Source organism: Eleutherodactylus coqui, chromosome 7 (assembly GCF_035609145.1).
Source record: "Eleutherodactylus coqui strain aEleCoq1 chromosome 7, aEleCoq1.hap1, whole genome shotgun sequence".
In the NCBI taxonomy this organism is placed as follows: Eukaryota; Metazoa; Chordata; class Amphibia; order Anura; family Eleutherodactylidae; genus Eleutherodactylus; species Eleutherodactylus coqui.
In genome coordinates this window covers 127,838,088-127,863,768 of record NC_089843.1, presented here as the reverse complement: position 1 = coordinate 127,863,768, position 25,681 = coordinate 127,838,088, and the positions used below count along the sequence as shown (strand labels likewise).

The window sequence follows — 25,681 nt, the reverse complement described above, 5'->3', positions numbered from 1 at the left end:
CCTTTCTGAGTTGGAGAACACACTGATCATTATTAGCTAGGCGAGGGGAATGACACGGGCTCAGCTGACAAGAAACTTTTAATGACACGCATAAGCCAGTTCTGAGGCCTATTCTTGTACATATGACAATATGCCTCATGCACGGAGTACATCATCATTAATGGATGGAAGTGCAGAACATGAAATGACACAACCACATTTCTCTCAAATTTCTCCTCCAAGATTCTTCCTCTCGTAACCCATCCACAACAGATACACAGAACTGACAAGTCCTGATGGGCTCCATTGTACTAATTCTGTGACTCTACCTGAGTTATAAATTATGCATTTGGTGCAGCTGATTAAGTAGCTCTTGTTGTATAATCATGTGTGATCTGTCACCTAGCACAGGAGTTAATGGGGTGGGTTCATCTGTGAGTCCTGAAACCTGTTGCAGGTGGAGTGTGCCATATTTATCACTGGGTTGCAAGATCTCTTTGGAGACGGCTTCCACCTAATGCATGTTTAGATTTTATCTTTAGAGGGGGCGATACAGGAGTGTAGAAGGTGGGTAGCTTGTCCACAGCAGCAAGACCACATTTGTCAATCTAGGGCCAGAAGTTTGTCTTGGAGTAGAGAAGTTCATGTACAACAGATCAGACATAGCAGGCAATTAATTTGGAAGCTCATTAACATGTATGGTGTCTTAATCGGATATGTCATAAATGTCTGCTAGCTGAAGACCTTCCCCTTTGGGAGGACCATGATCCTACATTACTTCCATTGTGTCAAGCAAAACAGCAGATAGTGTCTGAGAGGGTGGGGAAGGAGGAACCCATTTAACATGCCATGCTCTCCATTGTAGAGTATGATGCAAGCCCTTGTGCCATACATGTGAATGCACAGAATACTCATTATATTGCAAGTTCGAGGACCTCAGGATACAGTTGTTTAAAAGAGTACCCAGAACCATTATAGTAGTCTGTGACACATAGTTCGTTCTTTTTTACAGCTTTTCTACTGACGGGTGAGAAAGGCTCCATAGATACCCGTCAACCGTGAACTCCTTCCATCACCAACAGCCTCCTCCATCCGTATGATCATCTCATTTCACCTAGACAAAAATAATAACTCCCCTTTTACAATAGTAGAGAACATTAGTTGGTGGTTATCCAGGATCTCGCATAGAACCCCCATTACACAACCAGAACCTTTTGAATGCATTTTATTGGAGAGCAACTTCACCGCATGTTCGGACGAGCAAAGCTGCTCCTTCAGTGATAAGCAATTTACAACTAAGGCCGAGCGCCTTAATCCGAAATTCGGTGCAATATCACGCTTTCCAACATGCGTTTTTCACACATATTCGAAGTGTTGTTTTATTCAGACAGGACTCGCGTCACTTCTGTGAAATTGCGATCCTCAGGCGTGTGTTTCATGCACATCAAAGGATTACAAATTTTTCCCATTGATTTCGATAGGAAATATCGCACTTGCATGCACATCGCACGGCATGCAAATGCCATGTGATCTCTTATAAGGTTCCATGGAAAACAATGGTCCCCAGAAACGCTTGAAGGTAGAACACGGTGTGATTTTTTTTGTTTTTTTTTTTTCTCCCCTCACAGCGATGCTATCTTTAGTGAATCCTCCATGGCGAAAGTCGCTCATGTGCCTAAATCTATTCAAAAGAATAGATTTCATATTCGTGCCTCTCACATCCCAAAAATCTCCTGTGAGATTCTCGCCCTAACAGAAACATGGAATGGATGGAGCCAATGTTATATTCTTACAATTCCTGAGCTCTTGGAACAATTTGTCAAGTGTGAGAGAGAATTTCTTAGAGTTTGTCTGTACAGAACAGATGCACTGTGGATGTTCCACAACAGATTTGTGGGCGCAATTTCTGCAATATATTACAACAGCAGAACTGTGAATACAATTTTAACAAATATCCAATGAATGGGATAAAATACTGGTGAATTTTGCTGAGAATTGGCCCTATGCTCCAAATGATGTGTATCTCAGAATAATGGGGTTTTCTGAGAATCCCAAACTTTGCTGGCAGTAAGGGGATATAAGTTACAAAAAAAAAAAAACACTATTCCTGCCTCCCTGCCACTGCTGTCAGGCTGCAGTCTCTGTTTACATTGGCTGCAGTGGTCACCTGGGTGGTTGACCCATGTGAAGGCTGCAGCCAATGGGAGGCTAGCCAGGGTGTCATTAGTGACATTCCGTAAACTTGCTCTATATTAAAAGTCTATGTGACAGATTTACAGGATGTCACCTGTAGTAAGTATATTTCTTTTATATAGTTTTAGGCATGGGGAGCACAAAACTATATAAAAGAAATAACTCGAAAAACCCCTTTAGGATAGCGATAGGAAAAGCTTATCTTGATAAATACCCCCAACGTACTTCACTAGATGTAAGCGGCAGATACAGCTCAATATCAACTGTTCTGAATTTCAGCAAATAAACCTTTACTTAAATAGAGAAAATAATAGGAAGAGTCTAACCAGGCAGCAGTCGGTGGATGTCACAGCAGTGGCAATTTGTAGATGACGTCCAGCCGTGTGGTTCCCATCGTACTCCATCAGATGAACCTGACCTAAGTCTAATACAGTTAATTTGGGATAAGTTGGATCTAAAGTGAAGGTTTAGCAGGCAAGAAGTGCTTAGCATATATGGGAACGGCTTTGAGTGAGATGGGTACCTCGTAGAATTGGTCGAGCAACTGTCAAGTACATGCAAAGCTCTAACACATAATTCCAGAAAATGTGAAAAACAGTAAATGCCTTTAAAAAAAACAAAAAAACTTGAATATTGACATACAAGTGAAAAGTAATGTGCCAATGTGCCTAACCGATCTGCACTCCTAACAGCTGTATAGATAGGTCAGTACCGCTGTTCCCTTTTCATCCTCTGTTTACTTTTAACTTTTCTAAAGACCTCTATAACAAATAACGCTACATGAAATGTAAAGTGCTTTGTGTTCATCCGTTCATTGTAGTTGATCAACAACATATTTTCTATGTATTCATCTATTGTATGATGATTAGAGATGAGCGAGTATACTCGCTAAGGCACTACTCGCTCGAGTAATGTGCCTTAGCCGAGTATCTCCCCGCTCGTCCATAAAGATTCGGGGGCCGCCGCAGCTGACAGGTGAGTTGCGGCGGGGAGCGGGGCAGAGCCGGAGGGAGAGAGAGATCTCCCCTCCGTTCCTCCCTGCTCTCCCCCCGCAGCTCCCCGCCCCGCAGCGGCACCCGAATCTTTCGGGACGAGCGGGGAGATACTCGGCTAAGGCACATTACTCGAGCGAGTAGTGCCTTAGCGAGTATACTCGCTCATCCCTAATGATGATACATTTCATAAACTAGCACTAACTTCATTGGAAACCATTTCAAAAACCTACTGCTAGGTTGGGTGTGGGAGGATAAACTCCATGCGGATGTTGTCCTGGGTCAGATTTGAACCCTGAGCCCTAGTGCTGCTGCACGTTGACAGTGATAATCATGCTGGCCATAATAGTAATAACACTGTAAAATATTTACCATTAGTGACCACTAAAGAAACAGTAACCCTAAGGCACCGTGGGCATGATTTTATTTTAACAGGGTGCAGTACCAGCTTGTAGCTGAAGATGTCACTGTTGGAACTGTCGTTTCTAGAAAGACTTGACCTATATCTGTAGCTGTAGCTCACATGCTGCAGTATTTCATATTAATTGATTTAGGCCAACATTAATTGTGCAACACATAGTGAAAGAATTACATCAGATCCTCCTGAAATAATTCAGATTCTTAAGGATTTCAGCTGCGGTGCACATTTACTAGTATCTCTTTCTTTAAGGCAAAAATTATGGATCAAAAATGCAAAGAAATAACATCAAACCCCAAACTACAGGAGGCGGTTTATGTAGGGAAAAAAGGTCTTACCTATTGATTCTTTCTTCCAGAAAGAAACTGCTTTTGGCTGATTCAGGATCATCAAAGTCGGTATGAATTGGCCAGTTTTACTGGATTGAAAGATTGAGAAAACATTTGGCAAAATCTGATAGAAATATCCTGGAAACATACTTTGTATTGCTAGATTTGGCCAGTATATACTACTATTTAGTAATTTCCTGTGATGGTTAGGACCTATGATATAAAAGCCTGAATGTTACTGGGCTGTACAGAAATGACCAAGCATCCCTCCTTCTGTCATACCACAAAGAGCTCTGCAGATATTTTATGACCTTTACCCCAGCTTTCCCGGACCCCTGCATGTATCTCTGGTAATGATTAGAGCTCTCTGACCCATTTCAGATAATTCTTTGTTCTCTTGTCCAGATGCAGGAGGAAGCCGCTATAATGGGGCAGAGAGCTGTTACCAGTATGATATGCCGAGGTGGGCAAAATAGAAGAAGCTTCAGCCAATATCTTCAAAGCAGAAAGTGATGTCGGAGAAGAGAGGGAGTCATTTCAGCAGAAACGTCTGTACAGTCCAGTAACCTGCTGCCACTTTGTTAATGCGGGTGTGATGTTAAGCAGCTGTAGTGTTCAGAACACATACAGGAGATTTACAATTGGGGGAATAGAGGGAGAGGGGCATACGTTTATATGACCCTAGTAGTGCAATCAAGTTAAGACATCGGTCGCTATTTAGTCCTAGTGATGATCTATAGCATTATGAATTTCTAAAACTTTTGCACTTGACTCAGTACATACCGTATTTTTTAGACTATAAGCTGCACTTTTCGGCAAGAAACATCTTGTTAAAGTATGTGTGCATCTTATGCTCCAGAGACTAAACTGACTGCGAATACCGAACCTTACCTACAGATGTCAGAGAGACCTTTGTGAGGGGAAAATCTGACCTCCCGTCTTGCAGGTCGTTCTATATTCATCACAACAGTGATTATACTGTAGGAAGTCGTAGGATGAAGAACCTTTCTGATCACTTGACAAGTGGGAGGAGTCAGATGGGCAGGAGGAGGAGTAGTTTACTGGCCATTGGTACAGTTGTTAGTCATAAAATGCCTCCAGCAGTGTAAATGTGAACTGTGTGCATTAAAGATAAGTGTGTATGTGAACGGTACGTGTATTTAAACTGCATGCATGTAAACTGTGTACAGCAGAGCTGTTTGTGTCTGTATGTGGTGTGTGTGCTGCAGAGGTGTGCATAGGAGTAAAAAACACCTGAAATCACAAATACCCACACACTAAAGCAAAAAGAATAAAGCAGGACACAGACACATTGCACAGTCATTTACATGGATTGCAAAATGTAATTAACTATTAAAATCCTTTGTTGCAATTTGCATTACTGATTAACTTAGCGAGTCTTCAGGCTCTACACTTGACCACCAAGTTAGTGACGTTGACCCCTTCATTCCCTTAGACCACCAGGGATGCTTTAATCAATATTTTTTCCTAGTTTCTGTTGTCTAAACTTGATGTGTGTTTTATAGTCCAAAACAGTGGCAATTATCATCTGATAGGTGTTTTGTCAATCAGTTGGAGGTTTCCAGCTCAAGCAGACATAATATACCTCTCAAGCTTCTCTTAGACTTCAGGTTCACTAGTGCTTCCCATGATTAAGGCTATGCTCACATCTGCTAACTTCTTTTCTGCTGTACATCTCATAGAAGCCAAACACTGGAAAGTATAGAGGTGCCGACAGGGTCCTCTCTCCTTTTCTCATTGATGCCGATTTGTTTTCAGTAGTTGATATTTTGTATCTAGTCCAGTAATGTTAAAGTGTAGTTTCAGCTTTTACTTCTGGGTCCCTTCAGAATGTAAAGCGGGTAACGAAGACTGTGTTAGCTCTATTCTCATGGCTTCCATTCTCAACAACGGCTTGATAGGCATGATGGGTTTGAATGGTTTGCAATAATGCCGGTCAGGTTTCCATCTGGCGTATGGATTCAATTGCTGTTTGATCGCAGGAATAGCCTGCTATGTAACATTTTCCCATAAAAGCCACAAAATAGAAGATAATACAACATGGATGAGCAACACTTTTGTAACATAGTTTATTACAGTACATACTCTACTGATTGCAGTCGTCTTGCTTCGTACTGCTTACAGAGAAAAAAGAATAACCTACTGTTTTTATTGCTCTTTGTGTAGTGAGAACCTCTCCATCATCTGTGTTCAGTAGTCTTCCCTGCAACTGACTGCATCACATTGGAAAAGATCACTCTACACATAATAAAGGGGTTTTGACTGCTAAAGTCATTTTTTAATTAATTTAATGATTTTCCTTTTGGTTTCCGTTTCTGCGATGCTTTACCTTTTCGGGAACACTGCTCTGTTTAGAATAACTAAATTCTAACAAACAAAACAATTTTCAGATTTTCCAAGTACCGTGACATTCATCAGTTCCCGAAGCTGCAATCACCTGAAAATTGTGAAGTTGCAGCGAACGACAGACTAAAACTATCAAAGTGTAAAATGAAGACTTCTGTATCTGCTGTTATTCAGAAGTCTGACATGAAAAGTAGCGTGCTCAAATGTAATGACAGATAAATGACGAGGAACAGGAAACAATGGAAATAATGCAAGGGGTTTTTATTAGTAAAAAAAATGTCAAAATAAAAATGGAGTTTGGTTTTCAACAAAAACAATCGACACAATTTCCATGGTTTAATACCGCCAACACTTGAAAAGACTTCGCAATACAAATACGGCGGCAATTAGTATCAATTCAGTAAGTCTTTAAAAAAAAAGATAATTCTAAGAGCAGGAGGAGATTATAAAATGCTTATTCTGCATTTTTTCAACATACTTGGGGCCCTGTATATAGAACATGTACCAAGGACCCATGACTCATAGCGGGCATTTAGCAGCCAGATGGAGATGTCCAAATATTCCTATTTATTTTACATCATGATTGCAGACATAAATGCAAAAAAAGAGCCTAAAATAAAAACATCAATTCTGAACAGAATATAGAAATTGTGACTCTGATGAACGGCAAAGATTTCCTAACCGTTGTTAAAACAAGAAAAACATTCTGATATTATTGTCCCTTGTAGAATGCTAACATGTTAGTGACCAGTACAGTATTATACCCTGCTCCATAAAAAGCTATAGGAAAGAGAACCTCAATGAAATTTACTAAATCCATCAGTGTAGAGTAGGCTGGCATACATGGCACGTTTCCTAGTGTAGAGAGCCAACATGGCACAGGGTTTCATCCTTGAGTCTCAGGAGCCTAAAATGCCTTTCTGTATGTTGGGTTCAGGGCCATCGAATTTCCTGAAAATCTGCAAGACTATAAAGTGTCGGGTTCCTTTCCTCATTATGTGCATGTAGTGAACAGAATTATTTGGTGTGCAGTGCTTTGTACATAAGCTTTTTTGCCTTGGATGGATAGAGGGATGTCTCTATTCATTAGTGGTATACCCATTGAGTACAGTGTACCCCTCCAGTAGGAGAGGCTTTATCCAATTTACCACCCAGAAAGATGAACAATGTATATACCTGTTCATCACTCCCTTAAAGAGGCCACTTAGTGTTCCCAAAAACTGTCTGATCCAGTGTATGAATGTATATCCAAAAACTTGCTGAATGTCGTCCGCCATTTGTGCATCTGCCTATATAAAGATCTTGAATAAATGGACCTTAAGGAATACAATAAAAAGAGATGATCTGCACTCGGACATTTAAGGAGTTATCATACTACATCTCTTATCTTTTCCGAGTGCCGAATCAGCAGACATTGCCGATTTTTGTCTTTACATTAAAGTCAGAAAATTGCTGCTTCAGGGCAACTCCATTCAAGTGTTAATAGCACCAATAAGCTTTCATACGTTTTAGATGGAGGGAGTTTTTCTTTATTTTGCTGAGTACCATTTTTTATTCTGTTGTAGGCTTAAGCTGACCCTACGAATAAAATAAGTCAGTCAAACTCACCAATATTATCAGCATCAGCCAACAATTTTACTTGTATTCGGGCCTCCCCACCCTCCCCCACAGCATACATTGAAAGAAAAGGGGATTGAGCATGTAGGATATCAAGGTGTCAGTGGCTTATTCTCCTCCCATCATTACACTTAATTAAGTGTGCATGTTTGGGATACAGTCGGGAGAAATGGCTGCCAGCAGAACATGTTATCACGCATATCTGCTTTTTTCATGCTCATTGTTGACCCCTACTGAGTAATGCACTTTGAAATCGCTGCTAAGAGGACTGGGGAGAAGTGACAACTGCTGTAAATATATTGCACATTTCACTAAATGTTCTCTTTGAAAAATTGTTTACTGTATTTAGAGGCGTTGTTTACAATTTCAAAAAAGTCTTAAGAACAGAGGCGCCCAGTGATTGGCTGCTGTGATCATGTGGTGTATGGCACATGAACATTGCAGCAACATAAACGAAGACCAGCAAGGACCACAGCAGGTGAGTGATTTCTATTACTTTTATCACATTTCCTGCTCTTAGACAATTTTTTGTAAAGTTATGGACAAACCGAATTAAAGCATAAATTGAAACAGTGATCAATAGAAATATATTCATGACAGCTCTTTGGTACCAACATTTTATTAATTAAGAAGAGAAATTCCACTTTACCTTCACTACCCTTATCTCCACTCCCTAACATAATGTATATTTTATCTACTTGTAGATTACTTGTGCATAAAAAACTATTAGGTCCTTTTTAGAAACTTACGTTGGAAACCCATAACACTATCCCGCTGAAATGTAAGGCTCTGCTTAAAATAACATACCCTCCAACATTTGAAGAACTTGAAGAATTACTACTTCTTCAGTAAGGAGCGGGTCCTAAAATCATACCGTGTGTTTGGGTCAGCAAAAGCTTATCACCTGCTATGCTGGAAAGTAAATTAAATTATTTTTCAGATCTTTCCAAGATACCAAATTGTCCACCTGCAGGGACTTGCAACAGCACAGAGAAAGGAAAGTGGAACTTCAGATGTGAATCATGTGACAATTTTCCATCTGAATCAGTGTGCCATAAGGCTGTATCCTATCAAGCAAGATATACAGCAGTACAGGCCTAGATGTGTCCGTGGAGAATAATGGAAAACATTGCTAAGACATTTTTGTGCCCTGTTAGGGCATATTGAGCTGATGAGCAAGTTTCTTTTTAGGGGTACACCCATCAAGGAATATCTTCTGCTCTGAAGGCCCACTAGCATTCCAACAATTAACACCTAATATTATTGAATGCTTTGGTTACATTGATCACTTGCTGGGCAGTTATGCAGCAATGTTAGATGATTTTAGAAGGTCCTGCAGTAGGTTCAGACCCCTGGATCACTTTGACACAGGGTCTCTCTGTTCAAAACTAGAAGGTCGTTAAGATGAATCAAAAGCATGCAAATGATACGTTGAACTTTTTAACCAAGGTCATAAAAATCTAAAGGACGATAAAATGTTACAACATGGGATTATTGGCAACCTACAATAATGCCAAAATCGGGAAATGTTGGAGGGTATGAAATATTTGAATGTGTGCGCTCATGTTAACAGTTTCATTAAACGAAACAAGTTCTGGAGTAAAACAAAAACCACTTTCAAAAAGTATAATAACCGAATTAGATTTGCACACTGAAAGGCCATAGAATTGTTTATTCTCATAACAAAGCATGGTCATTTTAAGGATAACACAAAGACACAATGACAAAGTTTTTACATCCTAATTTTTTGTTAATAGAAAACTGTGAAAAAATTGTATAGATGTTCCAATGAAACATTTGATAACATTGTAAGATTCCATTGTGGTTATCGAACACCATAATTGAGCCAACACTTTACTCAACTGGTATTCAAAGAGTGATGCCAGGCAGTATTCCCCTTCCCTGTGTTGTCTACGCAATAACCATTGAATAAAAAAATGACTCAAAGAGCTGTCATGTTGTCACTAGTCAGCAGAAGATTAGTTAATAACCGTACTTCCCACAAAATAAGAATTCTGGGGCATCTCTTTACGTGGTACCATACCTCTGTTATGACTAGAAGAGATTGATGAATAATTCGACAACTGGGTGTTACCAGTTAGAGGCATGTCCCTAAACACACCCAACTCTTATTGAACAGTACAAACTGTGTAGGGACATTCTCCTTCAAGAAGAGGAATGGTAACACCCAGTTGCCAGTTTATAAATATTCAAGAGAGGAACGGCACAATGGAGACTTATGTAAAAGGATGCTACAGGATTGTTATTTCACGGGGAATACAAGAATTTACCAAAAAAGAAACATGTCATGGGAGCTAATAGGTCCTTTTTAAGACTATCCTGCATTATTGTAAATGGTTCTTCTGCTCTGGGACTTCCTAGGACCAGATTTACACACTCCATTATCTCATTTTATAGGGAAACCAAGTGTGTAAAGTGGCATTCAACTGGCCCATGTGCAATAGAGAAATGTACAAGTATAACGAGCACCAGCACTTTCACCACCGAAGGTCAAATTCATACGAAATTGTAGCTTACAACTGCTTTGACGCCGACTGCAGATCACATATTACAGTTAAATCCTCTTTTTTCCATGTATTAAATTATTCCTACAGAAACATGCAAGAATCTGAGGAGTGAAAACTCAAGAGTCCGTATCGAACCCTCTTCACATACCCAACTACATTTTTTTTCACATTTTTTTTCAATTTACAAGTTTATTTCTTTATTGCCAAAAATATAATCTTGTGTGAGAGCAGGGGCACCATTACGAAGGCTTTTATATATGAACATTATTTGGTAAGTGCAACCTTAGTCATACTATATGGTAATGCCATATATTAAAAAAAAATTACATTTTCTGTTTAAATATATCTGCTCTCTAACAAAATACATTTTCTCCAAAACCTTTACATGCCGGCCTAAGTCTACCTCCTCAGTACAAATCGGGCATGGCCACCGGTACTATTGTTCGAGCCCCAATATACTCTAGATAAGGTGGATTTTGGATTATGGGATGCAGCGAGTAAAGTGCACTCTAGAAAGTTCATTTTTGGCAAGCCTCTTGACACCTCGCTTTCTCATAACCATACCAACGGATGCATGGAGACAATGTTTCCTCTTCAAAACAAGCATATCGTTAAAACCCCAAAAACGAGGGACCCTGTGATCCCATAAGAAGGCTTTGTGTTCTGTAAATTTCTCAGGAAGCCTTTACCTATGATTTAGCTAAAATTTCAAGATACTTACAGTAACTCCACCTCGAAGGTTAAAATAGTGTAAATTCACAAGGAAGGATTCCTAGAAAGTGTGCTCCAATAGTTCTCGCAAGCAGTACACAAAAAAGTAGAACGTTTTTTTTCCTTTTTACAGAAAAGTAGAAAAGCTTAAATATAACCGAAAAAAGGGGTGTTAAAGTATGTCTATTTACAAACAGATATTGCAAAATGGTAAATTAGATATGATGCTAAAAAGGCACAGCTTTCCCTTCCTTAAATACACTGTAAACAGTTCAGAATCCATGCAAAACATCACTTTACAAAAAAAAAAAAAAAAATTACCTTTAGACAAAGATAGTACTTAAATATTCTCCATCAAAATAGAATTCTTTCAAAAATACTTTCCTATGCTTTCCATTCATTCGTAGTCATTAAAGATTGTTTGTCTCATTTACAAAATTACCATACATGTTTTTTTTGATCCAGGTCCTTCACAATTTATACACATACAGCAATGTACAGTACAGCATAGACTGCATAAGCCAGCACAAAAGAAGTCATAGAAAATCCAGACAGGGGCATTTATTTTAACATCTCTTTATCTTCCTTTTAATTAAATAAATGTCTACAATACACACTAGGGTTGGTGGGAAAATTGCTGCATGCGTATATGGCAGAGGAAAACTGGACTGTGCCCTTGGGGCGCACTGCTCACAGTGCCCACGCCAACTCGTTCTCTCTCGCTCTCTGCAGCAAACATAAAAAAAAAATGGCCACGGCCTTCATCTTGCAACATGATAGCATGGGACAACTAATGCCACAAATGGGTAGTGATATTCAACATCAAATGTTCCTTAATATTTTATACAATAGCTTTTTTATTTTTTATTTTTGATACAAGAAAAGAATATTTAATGCCCCATAATGACCAAACACATTGTGTGCAAACCAAGGATAACCTTTTAAAAAGTCTTTCTGAGTCCATGAACCCAATTAAAACAAACTAAACCAGAAACTCCATGGCATATTTTAAAATTTCATTGTTAAAATATCAAAATGAATCAGTTATTGACTAGATATGGCTTTTTATCCATAGGAATAGGAGTAATTTTTCAAGCGCTTGGGGTGCTGGCAGCAGCTCTCTTTATTCCTGGCATGTCTTCTGTGCCCAAACAGTGCGATTTTTTTAATTTTTTTTTTATATCCATCGTTTTAATGTTCATCCTTGTGTTTGAATGAAAAAAAAGAGTTGTTTCTTGGAACCAGCTTGGGTATGGAACATCAGAGGAAACTTAAGGCAAAGTTCTCCTGTAAGACTCTTCCAGTTACTTTCTGTGAAAGTACAAAGGCTTGGCGTTCCCAGATTCCACCTTTGGTAGTTGATCACTAATTATTTCCACAAGCATTGCAGGAAACTCCACTTTGAGTGCCTGAGATTCCCTAAATGTGTAGAAGCAGAATTCCAATAAATCACCGACCACCTAGAAGAGAAGGTACAAGATTATTACATCGAATTCACCGGTATGGACATTAGCATGTAAATGCCATTGAAGTTGTATTTTCGTACCACAAACACACTGGCATTATCAATGTCATTACAATACATGTCATAATAGTACAATATCATGTCTAGAATATCATAGGTTTTGTATGGCAGGGTAAAGATTTTCAATTTACATATATTCAGGGCAAGTGTGAAGGTGTTGGGCAACTGCTCATGGCTCCTACTTCCTAAGAGGCCTGAAAGTATGGGATCCCCAGGAGCAATATGAATTTACTATTCAGTGTTTCTCAACCCCAGTCCTTGGGGACCACCAGCAGGCCATGTTTTCAGGATATTCTATAGTACAAATACATGTGGTAATGAGAGAATCCAGAAACCATGACTTGTTGGGGTCCCTGAGGACTGGAGTTGGGGAACACTGGGCCACTGACAATTTTGTAGTTTGTAAAAATGCCAACTAGGGTCCCTATTCCCCTTGTTGCCCAGGACCCTGTTTTCTATAAAACTAGCTTAGTTTTTCAGGGTGTTCATCTTACTTGTGGCCTTTATTAAGAGATCGTTCTAGTAAATTGGTAGCCTGCAGTTTCTTTGTACTATAGATATAATTTTTAGGCAGGTTCAATATACAATTCAAATTGCAGCCTTTCCTATTTTGTTGCGAGTTATAAATGAAAATCATGCATTCAGATCTATGGATGTGTTTAATAAAAACAAACTGCACTCAGCTTGCAGTGATCGAGATCAGTTTTTATCGCACGTAACCATGGTTACCTTTATATTAAAAAAAATGTACAGAACCGACCGTGTTTACAAGTGTAAAACTCTGATTCAAAACGGATGAAAAATGCCCAGAAAATTTGCCGAAACCCATAAAATTCATGTGACGATCACACAAAAACTTGGGACGCTTTTTCAGGCCCCCAGAGAAACCTGCCTGTGTGAATATACCGCTAAAATAATAGTACTGTTTTCCAGCAGTATTAAAGGACCAATTGCTTCATATATGATCCAGAATAATAAGTTCACTCTTAAATCAGTTACTGGTTCACTATTGAATTATACTATAAATCTTTAATAAAGAAGGATTTTAAAAGAAAAGCATAGTAGTACCATAAAGGATATTATACATGAAGTAATAGGACTCCTAGTACAAGTAGGAGGAGTAATGTAGTCATTATAGTAGATGTAATAGCAGCAGTATAAATAATGTAGTAGTGGCTGTAGAAATAGTATTGGGTAGCAGTTGTAGCCGAAGTAATATAATATATGCACCAGGAGGAGCTACTGTAGTAAAAAACGAAATACTAAACGTTATACCAGAATTATAAAGTTACCCCTATCCAAAGGACAAGGAATAACTTGCTGATCAGTGGGGGTCTCACTGCTGCAACCCCCAAGGATCTTGGGAATGGGACTGCCAAGTGTGTCTTCCTCACTGTGGAATTACTGCAACCCCCAGTGACCAGAGCAATTAATGGAAAGTCACTGGAGCTGATCGTGCAAGTGCACCAGTGCGGGAGCTGAGCAACACCCGCTCGGATATTTTTATCAGCCCCCAACTATGCATGATTGGCCAGCACTCCATTCATTCTGACATCACTGCAGATGGAAACGCAACTCCGCCATGACAGGAAGAGATAGACATGGGAGTCTTTTTTGTCAAGTTCGGCGGTAGGTCTCAGTGTTGAGATCCCCACTGATCAGCAAGGTATTCCCTATCTTGTGGATAGGGGATAACTTGTAATGTTGGAACAACCCCTTTGATAAATTATTTATATAGCTGCTAAATATAAATCATGTAGTAATTATATAAATAATGTATAGTACTTGTAGGCAGAACTAATGAAGAATGAGGTACAGTCGATGTCATAGAAATCTTAGTAGTAGATGTTGACCTTTTATAAATAGAAATTGGGTAATAAAAAAAATAGGCTCCACAGAAAAAAAATATTTACACTTCACCACAATAATGCTCTATGATAAACTACATGGCCTGCAAAATGTGTAAAACTGTCACGTTGTACATCCATGTCTCTCCAGCTTCCCTTTTTCATTCTAGAGGCGATGACGTAACTTAATTTCTTGACGTATGACTAATACGCCTGCCTTGAAAGAGACAAGTATCTCCTTTGACACATAATTATATGCATGTGCTCCAAGTGACGACTTCCACCCACACAGCACCTTACAGAACAGGCCCTTCACTATCCTCCAGGTGCCATTAAAGCCACAGAAAGCAGGGCGAGTGGGTACGACCTTGTCTATACTAGCTTCCAGAAACGGGAAGGAGGAAAATGTATGACTCGTATCTGAAATCTACAATTGAAAACTTGTCCAGAGACGCATTATTTCTTTCTCCTATAGGTGCACATGAAACACATTTTGGACTAGTGCTATTTTTGTGCTTCTTCACATCAGCACTTGACAAGTAGGAATATATTCCTCCTTAGCTTGTCTCGGCTAAGACAGCAATAAACATACTGTATATGTGTGTTAATCTTGCATGTAACCTACCTGACGGCGTGTTTGTGTCATATCATGATGAATAATCGCCTGGTAGTAATAGCAGGGGTGGGGGACAGATAGTTTCTGTGATGGTTATTCCGGTTTTATATCCATATAATTACAGCTCTCACTGGTAACCTGGGTGGATTGTATCTTGGAAGTAGTTATTGGGAAACGATGTTACTAAATCTTACTCAGCAGTGAAGCAGGAGGTGGCTCTCGTCTGCACCCACTAAATGTCCATATCATTGGGAAATTGGGAAGAGGGGAAGCCCTGACACATATTACAGTTTTTATGGGTATTTTGGGCAAACTGAAATGGGAAAGGAACAAAGTAGTGCCAGCCCACTGTCCTAGTGTGAATGGGCATGTCCAATCTAACCCGGAGATAAACTTAGTAATATAACAACTTAAGCTAAAATTAGAGATGAAGGAAATTTGGAAATTATCCAATTTAATTGCTGACATTTCTCATTTTGTCTCTGAAGTTGTGGCATTTTCAAGTTAGTTGATTAATAGCATTAAAAGTGTGAGTTTTAGCTGATTAATGTTCCTGTAAGATACAAGGGACTGTCATCAGACATTACAAGCAGTGGATCCCACTTATTCATTTTAAGGCAACTTTCTTCATCCAGTAGCCAGTAAATTATGGACTAGATTTTAAGTAATTTTTTTTAAAGCAGGCCCCTGTTATCATGGGGGGAGGTCACGTCTGGCCGTGTATTTATCCCGCAGTTGCCAAAACAAAAATGTCTGACCATGAAATGCATGGAAGTCTGGGTTCACCAGAGCTATGCATTGTATTTTGGATTATAGACTGGGGGCCCTCCCCTTAATGACCACCATAACGCCTAGGAGGCTATATGGACAGAGCTTGTCTTATGGGACTTGAAGACAACATTGCTCAAAAAGTCATCTTTAGTGTTGAAAAGTAAAATCAAATTGAGGTAAATCAAGATGAGGTTGACCAACGCATAGGACCATAGTACTTGGCTTTCTGCGAAATACATTTTTTGTTCTTCTATGATATATTCAGAAATGAAATAGCTGCATTTTGATAAATATATTATAATCTACATTCATTAGACCTGGTATTGTATTACCAGCATGCTGAATCCTGAGTTTGTGCTGACCTTTTTTGCCTCCTAGGCTTTCTGAACAGAAACATCCCAATGAGGTGATTGCTAGACTGCCAGCTCTTGGGCATCATTAGGCACATGAAACACCTGACTGTCTATAATGAAGCCTCAGGTTTCCATCACACCTCACAATTTATGGGGAAAATAGCACAGCATGCTGCACTATTATGTCTGTGCTTTTGGACCAGATTAGCAAAAGGTGCTTGACACTTGCAACACAGATGTGGTTGGACCTTTGAGTTTTATTTATTCCGCTTTTTTAAAAAAAATTAATTAATTACAGGAGTTATCCGAATTGCAAGATCTCAGAACAACCCCTTCCCCATGCAGCAAAATGGTGATATGCTCTCCTCGCCCCATTCTCGCTGTGTCCCACCCCTGGGCGTAGTCCCCCATTTTTATCTTTGTTTACAGCTGCAGTCTGGCCCAGTCCACGGGACATCATGGAGCTCAGCAATGGAGTACATTTTTAAATTGCATTAGACCAGTGTTTCCCAACTCAAGTTCTCAAGACACCCCAACAGGCCATGTTTTCAGGATATCCTATAGTAAGAACACCTGTAACAATGTGTGAGGCACCAACAATAATTACATCACCTGTGCAATACTGAGGAAATCCTGAAAACATGGCCTGTTGGTAGTCCCTGAGGACTGGAGTTGGGAAACACTGGGATAAAGTGTGTCCTTAAACTGTCGGACAATATCAGCACTGATAGGACACTAGTAATGGTCAATACAGTTGTACATTTCCAGGAGGATTAACAGCAAGCTCGAATTGGCCCACAGGGTAACAGGTGAATCCCTCTGGTGGGACCTGAGCCCCCAGACTCTCACCCACCACATAAATGTTGCATGGCACAATGTACCCACTGCGCTACATATGGATAGGCAACATAAAGAACTTCAGATGGGTAATATTTGCATGCAACTGTTCGGTGGGTCCTCAAAATGCATTTTACTGCTGGGCTCTAGGCACCCCAGTCTAAAACGAATTAAGAGAATAAAAAGTTTCAAGAAAAAGTTGCCGCACCATTTTAATACGGGGAATGCAAGCATTTACTTATTAGATCTGTGACAGCTGTTCAATGAAAAAGCTAAATGACCAGATGATAAGCCCATGAAGCGAAGTGGCACTATACATGAACACAATGTAGATGCCACCTTCACCCGAGAGCAGGCTTTAGACAGGTGAAACTCTCTAACAATGCATAGAACTAAGTGCCACAGACTACAACAAATACTGTATGGTTAGAGAATAGCAGTATCAGTTGTTCTTCAGTGTTGTCTTTCACTTCACTGTTTTAAAGCGGTAGCAGGAATACTTCTATAAAGAGAACACAACTCTCCTTCCCACATCAGTCACAAATAACTAATAATTATCTCATCACGCATCTACCTTTCTCACGAACAGGAAGCATGAGTCACCCTAGCTTTCTGCAAGCATACAATATGCCAAGCAAGTTTTTTTTATTGATTTGTTTGAAATATTATGTATTATTTTGGTATCTTCCCACTGTATTTATATGACAACAGTACAAAAGGTGCCTTCTTGAAGACATCTGCCAAGGGTAAAGCCAGTAATTTCTTCGAGTCTATGTTCAATTCATTCAGTTTCTTAGCTGTTCCGAAATAAATGAAAAATGTGACACATTCTTAAAGTCACTCAGTGGCAAACAATTTATTGGAATTCTTCAGAGCTCAATACAAATGAAATGGGATACTGTATGTAACAATCCATTATATATTCAGTGCATATCTCGTTACATTTCTTATTGTAACGGTGGTCACATTTTCATAAAAGCTTATTCCATTTGTAACACGACATAAGCTTAGCCCAATAATAACACAAATCTCAGGGGAACCCCTAAAAGAAACTTTACTTTTTTTATAGATATGGTTAAAAATTACCTAATAAAATTAAAATTGACAATACACAAAAATAAGAAAGCCCCAGAATTGTCCCCAGGAGAATACAGATGGCCTAGGAGACATGGGCAATTGAATGGTAAACCCAATGGATCTAGTTGCTGGAAGTATCAGACTCATCCAGATCTACATAGATAGGAGTACACTACCTCTCAAATCACATCCCATGAGTGTCAGGGGTAAATACAAAACTTTTCCCTAGCAAATGTAAGCTATAAAATTATCTTATTTCTGATAATCTATTAGCACTACAACCCAGAAATAGAGGCTTCAATTGCTCAAAGATCATAAATGATTACTGTAAATTTCCTCTCTCCTACTAGCACTAATTGCTGGGAATAGAGGCTTTAATTTCTCACCCCCTCACCAGCTATATTGTATACTAGCAAAGATCATAGATGGTTCCTATAAATATCACTCTCAAAAATCATAAATGGTGCCTATTAATATCCCTCTGAACATGTTTCATCAGCCACGTATACGGCTAAATCATCACCAGATCTAATACAGACTGTAGTCTATGATAGCAGAGCCTAGAGGAACTGAAAAGGTAGATAAAGGAACAAAAAATAATAAAATCTCTCCTCAGCTTTAATGGTAGGCTGCTCTTGTATCAAAGAACAATTAGAGCATCTCCCCAGATGTCGGGTTTTATAACCCAATAACTCCACCTATCAATGCAGGCACGGTCTGTTGGTCCAATCCAAAATACCCCACCATGCCTCCAGGACAACCACACTAGTGACATGCCAGGAAATCCTGCACATACATGAAGGGAAGAGAAGCGCATTTGCGCCTTGTCAGGAAATATCCCACGCATGTGCGACTAAACTCTCAAATTATGCCGGGATGAACTCCCACACAAGCTTGATGGGGACATCACCCAATCGTGCTGACCCGGGAAAATACCATTGGGACTGCACCATAAATGCGGATTACGTAGGTGCATAGAAGAATCCATAAAAGTGGCATGTCGGCCAGCATTAGCTTTTTCCAATAGCAGAGAGATGTACACATGGAAGAAGAGCGATACACTGCCTAAATACAGTCCTATGGATCTTACTTGAAAAATTATACGTTATCTATACAAAAAATCCCATCATAAGAGATGTAAATGACGAATATATATATATATATATATATATATGATATTCGTCATTACATATTAAGGAACTAAATGTATGTGGAATATTCAAGGGACAGAAAAAAAATGAAGTCCCAGATATAGAAAACTAACGAACAACTATTTCTCACTGTAGGGCAAAGTATTAAATTGATAAATACACATACATGACTTATATATGTTGTTGACAGCCGATGATATACGCATAAATCAAGGCAAACAAGAATGTCTCATTTAGCCTTTTGGAAAACAATTGTGCATTCTGAACATCTAGGCTGCCTCCTTCTGAAGAAGCCTCTTGTCCACGTCCCCACGGCGTCTTCATTCCAATTTATATTGCCAATATGTGCCAAAATCCTCCTTCTAAACTGTTGAGTTGTTTTCCCCACATAGTTGCGCTCACATGGGCAAGTCGCCAAATCTATAATGTTCTTTGAACGGCAATTAATAAATTCCCTATTAAGAGATTTCTTCCCAGTAGCTGCACTTTCAAAGTAGGTGCTTTTGAGAATATATTTATAGGCCGAATTCATCACATCCCCCGGGCAGCCTCTTTGCAAAAATCTCTTTTGTATATCCATAGCTTTGACCACAAAATCGTGATCCTTCAAACTGTTACAATTCAAATGCAGGAACTGCCCTTTGGGAATACCCTTCTTGAGGGGAACAGGGCGATGGCTTTCCCAATTAGGGAGAATGTTTGTGGCAGTAGGCTTACACAAAGCAGTCATGGTCAGTCCTCTATTAGACAGTTTCCCTGAACGACATGTCGAGGAATGCGAGTATGGAGTCACGTATTTCTGACGTAAAGCACAAATCCAAGATGTCAATATTTAGGGACTCTACATACTTTGGGAACATGTCAAACACCCCCGCACCAGAAGATAAGTATGTCATCAACATAGTGCAGTCATAATGAAATCATAGATGTCCAATCTTCGTTTCTATCTAAGAACACAACCCTCTCTTCTCACCAGCCCAGGAACAGATTTGCATACATAGGGGCACAGGGACTCCCCATTGCTGTACCCCTGAGTTTGTGATAGATTCTCCCATCAAAGAGAAAGACGTTGTGCTCAAGGACAAATGACATTAACTAAAGGACCAATTTCTTACATTCCTGAAATTGGACATATTGCAGTTTTAAAAAAATGGACTATTGCTTTACAACCTCTTGTATGGGTAAATGGAACTGCACAGGGCATCTACATCAAGGCTAGCAAGTTTTGTGTCTTCATTTACTGTGACACCAGAAGAGGATTAGAACCATTCTGTAAGTACTGTGAACAGATAAAATGATGGATATAAATATTAGGTTAAGGGTCAATCCTGGTATACAGGCAGGTAGGAACTATTAGGGGTTGATCCAGGGAACAGTCTGATTGCCATTAGGGAGTCGGGAAGGAATTTTTCCCCCAAAAGGGCTAATTGGCTTCTGGCCCTGGGGTTTTTTGCCTTCCTCTGGATCAACACAGTAGGATAGACAGGCTGGACTAGATGGACAATGTCTTCATTCGGCCTTACATACTATGTTACTATGTTACTATGTGATGTATGGCCATCTTTGCTGTCTTGTAGGTTTTCTTACCTTATATATAATCAGAGTGAAACACCTAAACCTGAAGACAACCTCAAGACAGCGCTTATAGGACGGATTCTAGATTTCCCTATATGAGTAGTTATATGCATCAGTTTTGACCGTAAACAGAGAAATACTGCATGTAGTATTTCTCAACCTGAATGCTGAGGTTGTACTGTACAAAGTTCAGATGATTATTTAACCAGCTGTAGAAAGTTCTGCCAAAAATACTGACCAGATTGTAACTGATATATGCAAATAATAAGGCTTCTCTACAGTATGTGTCATCGGCATAATTTTATAAGGTATACAACACTACTATGAAATCTCTTGCGTTGTATGCTAATTAGCTCAGCAGTGTCCGCTGGGTGTATCCTGATTCCCAAAGTGTCCAACTGAATGACAGCAAACCCAGCTAATCTTTGCTCGACAAGATCATCCACATGCCTTTCTAAATCTGATGCTTATGCTACAATGTAGTCAGACAAATTCATTTTCATTCTGCGCATGTGCTGGTCTCCATCTAGCTAGATCTGGAGAGGCAAGTGAAAAGAGTTGAGCGATTTATTGAAATAATCGGATCAGAAGTGACCAACTAAAAATTTTTAAAAATAATTGTCAATCCAGACTCAAAAACCAGAGTAAAAATCGGGTTCTCAAGTTTGACCTAATTGATCAGCAATGAAGGTGGTGGCATCAACCCATTGGCTAGCACTGCTGCCTTGCAGTGATGGGGGCCCTGGTTCAAATTCCCATCCGGATCAGATTCTAACCTAGAACTCCAGCATTGCAAGGTAGCAGTGCTAAGCCAATACAGAAGAGAGATAATATTTTGGCAATGTTTGCTAAAAATCACATAAGGATGATCCAATTTAGCAAAAAAATGGCCCGATTTTATCGCCCGGACGATCATGAAAAGCAAAGCAACAGGTGAGTGACACAGGAGGCGTCATCCACATTAATGGAGCAAAGATAGGCTGGGTTAACATCTATTTAGTTGAACACTTTGAAGCTTTGGATACACCCAGTGGACAGTTCAAAGCTAATTAGCATATGGAGCAGATTTTATAAGGTATGTGGCAGTTCTTGGGATAAACAGCCATATGCTTTGGAACAGTGTTTACCTGCACTATGGCGTGTTGGCAACAGTATATAGGGGTAAAATCTTATGACAAGTTCCATTTAAAATTTTAAACTACCTCCAACCATTGTTGGTTAACTATTTCATTACAACATTATTTAAGACTACAAGTACTGGGTAACGCTCCTATTCACAGATAATGATGTTGAAACCAGTGTTGGCAACAAGCCCCTAATTGACATCACAGAGTCCATCCTATAAAGAAAGGACTTTGTATTGTTTAATGCATCTCAGTATGAAGTTAGGATATAACGTTTTGCCAAAACCTTAAAACCTTTTCTCAAACTAAAACATCACAGACCAATGAGCCGACCCCAATGCCACATTTCATGGACACAGCAGTTTATGGAAATTCTACAAAGTAACTACAAATAATTTGATATGTAACTTTGTTTCCATATCTACAAATACAAACGTTTGCACAAAATTCAAAAGTGTTGGAATTCAAAGGGAGTCTAAAATTTTAAAGGATGAGGACAGAGGCGGACTAACCCACAGGAAAACAATAGAATTCTTCATTGGGTTCAGTTTCTGACACACCAATGGGCATCAGTCATGTGATTAAGCATAGACTAAGCTGTTTGCAGATCATCAACCCTTCTTATAGTTTATTTACTGCTGTGGGTCTGTTAGCTTTTTTTGTACTAGTATCAACTGTCCTCAACTTGAAGTCATTAAGGTTGTGTTCAATGTCACAATAAATGTTATTAGCATAGTATAATTAACTACTCTCTATGGAACATATTGCTGCATCGGGCATCGTTTTAAACAAGTACGCTGTTTACTTAAGATGCGTTTGTAGTTTTTGGTGCAATTCTTTTTAAAGAATAATGCCCCTTTTACATGAATTTACAAAAATTTACTAACACTAGAATTCAGTAGACTATCAGCTCGGCTACATGGTGATTTACTGTTCAATGCAAGTTGCATGAAAGTCACAGTCACAATATGAATTTTATTAATCCCTATAGAAAAAAAAGTTGCATGTGACCTTTTGACTATTGCAGAAATTTCAATATGGAAATAATAGAAGTCACACTCCGACCGTGACTTTAATGAAGCTAGCATATGACTTTAAAGAGACTGTACAGTCTGACACATGTTAAGAATTCCAACTGTGGTTTTTAATTCAATCTTTCCTTTTTACAGGGTTTTCTGTCATATTTAAAGGGTCACTATCCCTAAATTACACAGCTTACAAAAATACATTTTTATAAAGAGAGCTGCTAATACCACTCATGCATACAGTGGATATAAAAAAATCTACACACCCCTGTTAAAATGCCATATTTTTGCCATGTTAAAAAAAAATGCGACACAGATGAATTATTTCAGATTTTTTTCCCCCTTCAGTGTGACCCATTAAAAGACAAACTGAAATATTTTAGGATGGAAAAATAAAAACAACAAAACTAAGACAATGTGGTTGCATAAGTGTGAACACCCTCTTCTGTTTGGGTATATGGTTGTGTTTAAAACAAGCTGGGAAAAAGCTTACAAGACATCAAAGGGATCTGATTGTTGAAAGTTATTAGTCAGGAGAAGGTATCAAAACATTTCCAAGGTATTACATATACCATGGAACACAGTGAAGACTGTTATCCAGAAGTGGAGAAAATTTGGCACAACAGTGACATTACCAAAAACTGGACGTTCCTCAAAAACTGTTGAAAAGACCAGAAGAAAATTGGGCATGCGGTGGCTACGGATATGTCATGACTTACAACACATTCACAAGTGGTTATCTATCTACCATATCTATCTATATGATTAAGCATAGACTAATCTGTCTGTGAAAGCCCTTGCTCACTCACTGACTGACTCACCACTAATTCTCTAACCTTTCGGTGTCATTTAGGTCATAAATGGGAAAAGTAAAGAGGTCGCAACTTGATTATTCAATTCTCAGTGCAAAAATAAGTGACCCCCCCTTTGTAATATAACTAAAAACACACATCTGTACTGCACAAACGTGAAGTTTGGCGCAACCATTCTTTAGGTCCTAAATAGGAAAAGTTAAGGAGTCAATATTCAATTCTAAGCGTAAAAAAGTGCAAAAATCCACGCTACATTAGATAGTTTTTTTTCTCAGAAACCATAAAGCCTACAAAAATGATTTGTATATTGAGAATCTACCTCACCTCTATGTGTATATACTGAAGAGAATCTCCCTCACCTCTCTATGTATATACTGAGGAGAATCCACCTCACCTCTGTGTATATACTGAAGAGAATCTAACACTCCTCTATGTGTATATACTGAGAAGAATCTCCCTCACCTCTGTGTATATACGGAGGAGAATCTACCTCACCTCAATGTGTATATACTGAAGAGAATACACCTCACCTGTATGAGTATATACTGAAAAGAATATAACTGACCTCTTTGTGTATATACTGAGGAGAATCTCACTGACTATGTGCATATACTGAAAGGCTGTAAAGTACATAAGGAAGCGTCCATGAACTGCAGAGATGGAGGATGTCTGTAAGGCTAAGAAGGGCTGCAACCTCCAATCTGGGGTTAAATTTGAATAAAAAAGGGGCGTTACTTTTAAGGGTAAAAAGTGAGGAGAGCGGGAGGGGTGGCACATTCTGCAGAGGAACATCGGTACATGCAGTCTGAGGAGAATCTAACGCTCCTCTATGTATATGCATATTTTATTCCTCGGTTCCTCTGAAGTAACCACGACTTCATAAAAGTTTCCTTGCGAACAACACGTAAACACCTGTGCCAAATTAACTCAGGTAAAGCTGGATATATCAGCTAGTTTTTATATAAAACCAGAGCAGAACCTAAAGAGAGGAAAAGTCTAAAGAGACTTATGTTTCAACTCTCACATAGATCCGATGTTTATACGTTCTGCACAGTGATCTCTTGAAGTACAGCAGTAACAAAAGTAACGGCTTTAAGGTTATCTATTAATTGTCAAAATATTGATATCACAACAATTAGCACAACAGATGCAAAAACTGTTTTACAATAGTCCCCAATGAATGCTAACAAGAATTTCCAAACAAGTGATAATGATGAGAATCACACCTTCAGACTACCAAGACACCCTGAAGATATTTACAATCCATCAGCATTTATCAGCAAAATACATTACCCCAATGCAATAGATTTCTGGTGCTCTTATTAAGGGCTACATGTTACACCATCTACTTTTATTCCCAATGAAGACAAAACTAGAGGTTCCTACACATTTAAAGAGTAACGGTCACCATGCCTATTTTTGTAAATACTTGCATTCCCCACAAAATAGGAATTCTGGAGAATCTTTACTTAGAAGTCCCTGATGTACCATTCCCTTATTATTCCTCCTGGAAATGTATAAATAAATTACCTGGATGTTACCAGTCACCTTCAAGGACACACTGGCGCTGTCGCCACTAATTAGACAATGTCAGACTGTATAGGGTTGCGCCTCCAACTGGTGACACTCAATGTCAATGCAGTCATAAAATGGGTCAGAGGAATAACAAAGGAATAGCAAAAAACAGAAAAAATGCTCTAGAATGGTTATTACATCAAGAATGCAAGTATTTACTAAAATAAACATGTCAGGAAAGCTGACTGCTTCTCTTTAATTACTCATCCAAAGCAAGTAATCATCAGACAGCATACATACATAGTATCCTGGGGGCAGA

At 39.0% G+C, this 25,681-nt stretch overlaps 1 protein-coding gene across 2 annotated transcripts in view; it reads right to left on the bottom strand.

Moving 5' to 3' along the window:
* Positions 1–6,522: 6,522 nt before the first annotated feature.
* The window catches only part of NR3C2 (nuclear receptor subfamily 3 group C member 2), a 296,242-nt gene continuing 277,083 nt past the window's right edge, over positions 6,523–25,681 (bottom strand). For both annotated transcript variants that reach the window (XM_066573661.1, XM_066573662.1), the window contains exon 9: positions 6,523–12,594. In XM_066573661.1, coding sequence (XP_066429758.1) covers positions 12,439–12,594 — 156 coding nt within the window. In that variant the 3' untranslated portion in view covers positions 6,523–12,438. The remainder of the gene's footprint in view (positions 12,595–25,681) is intronic.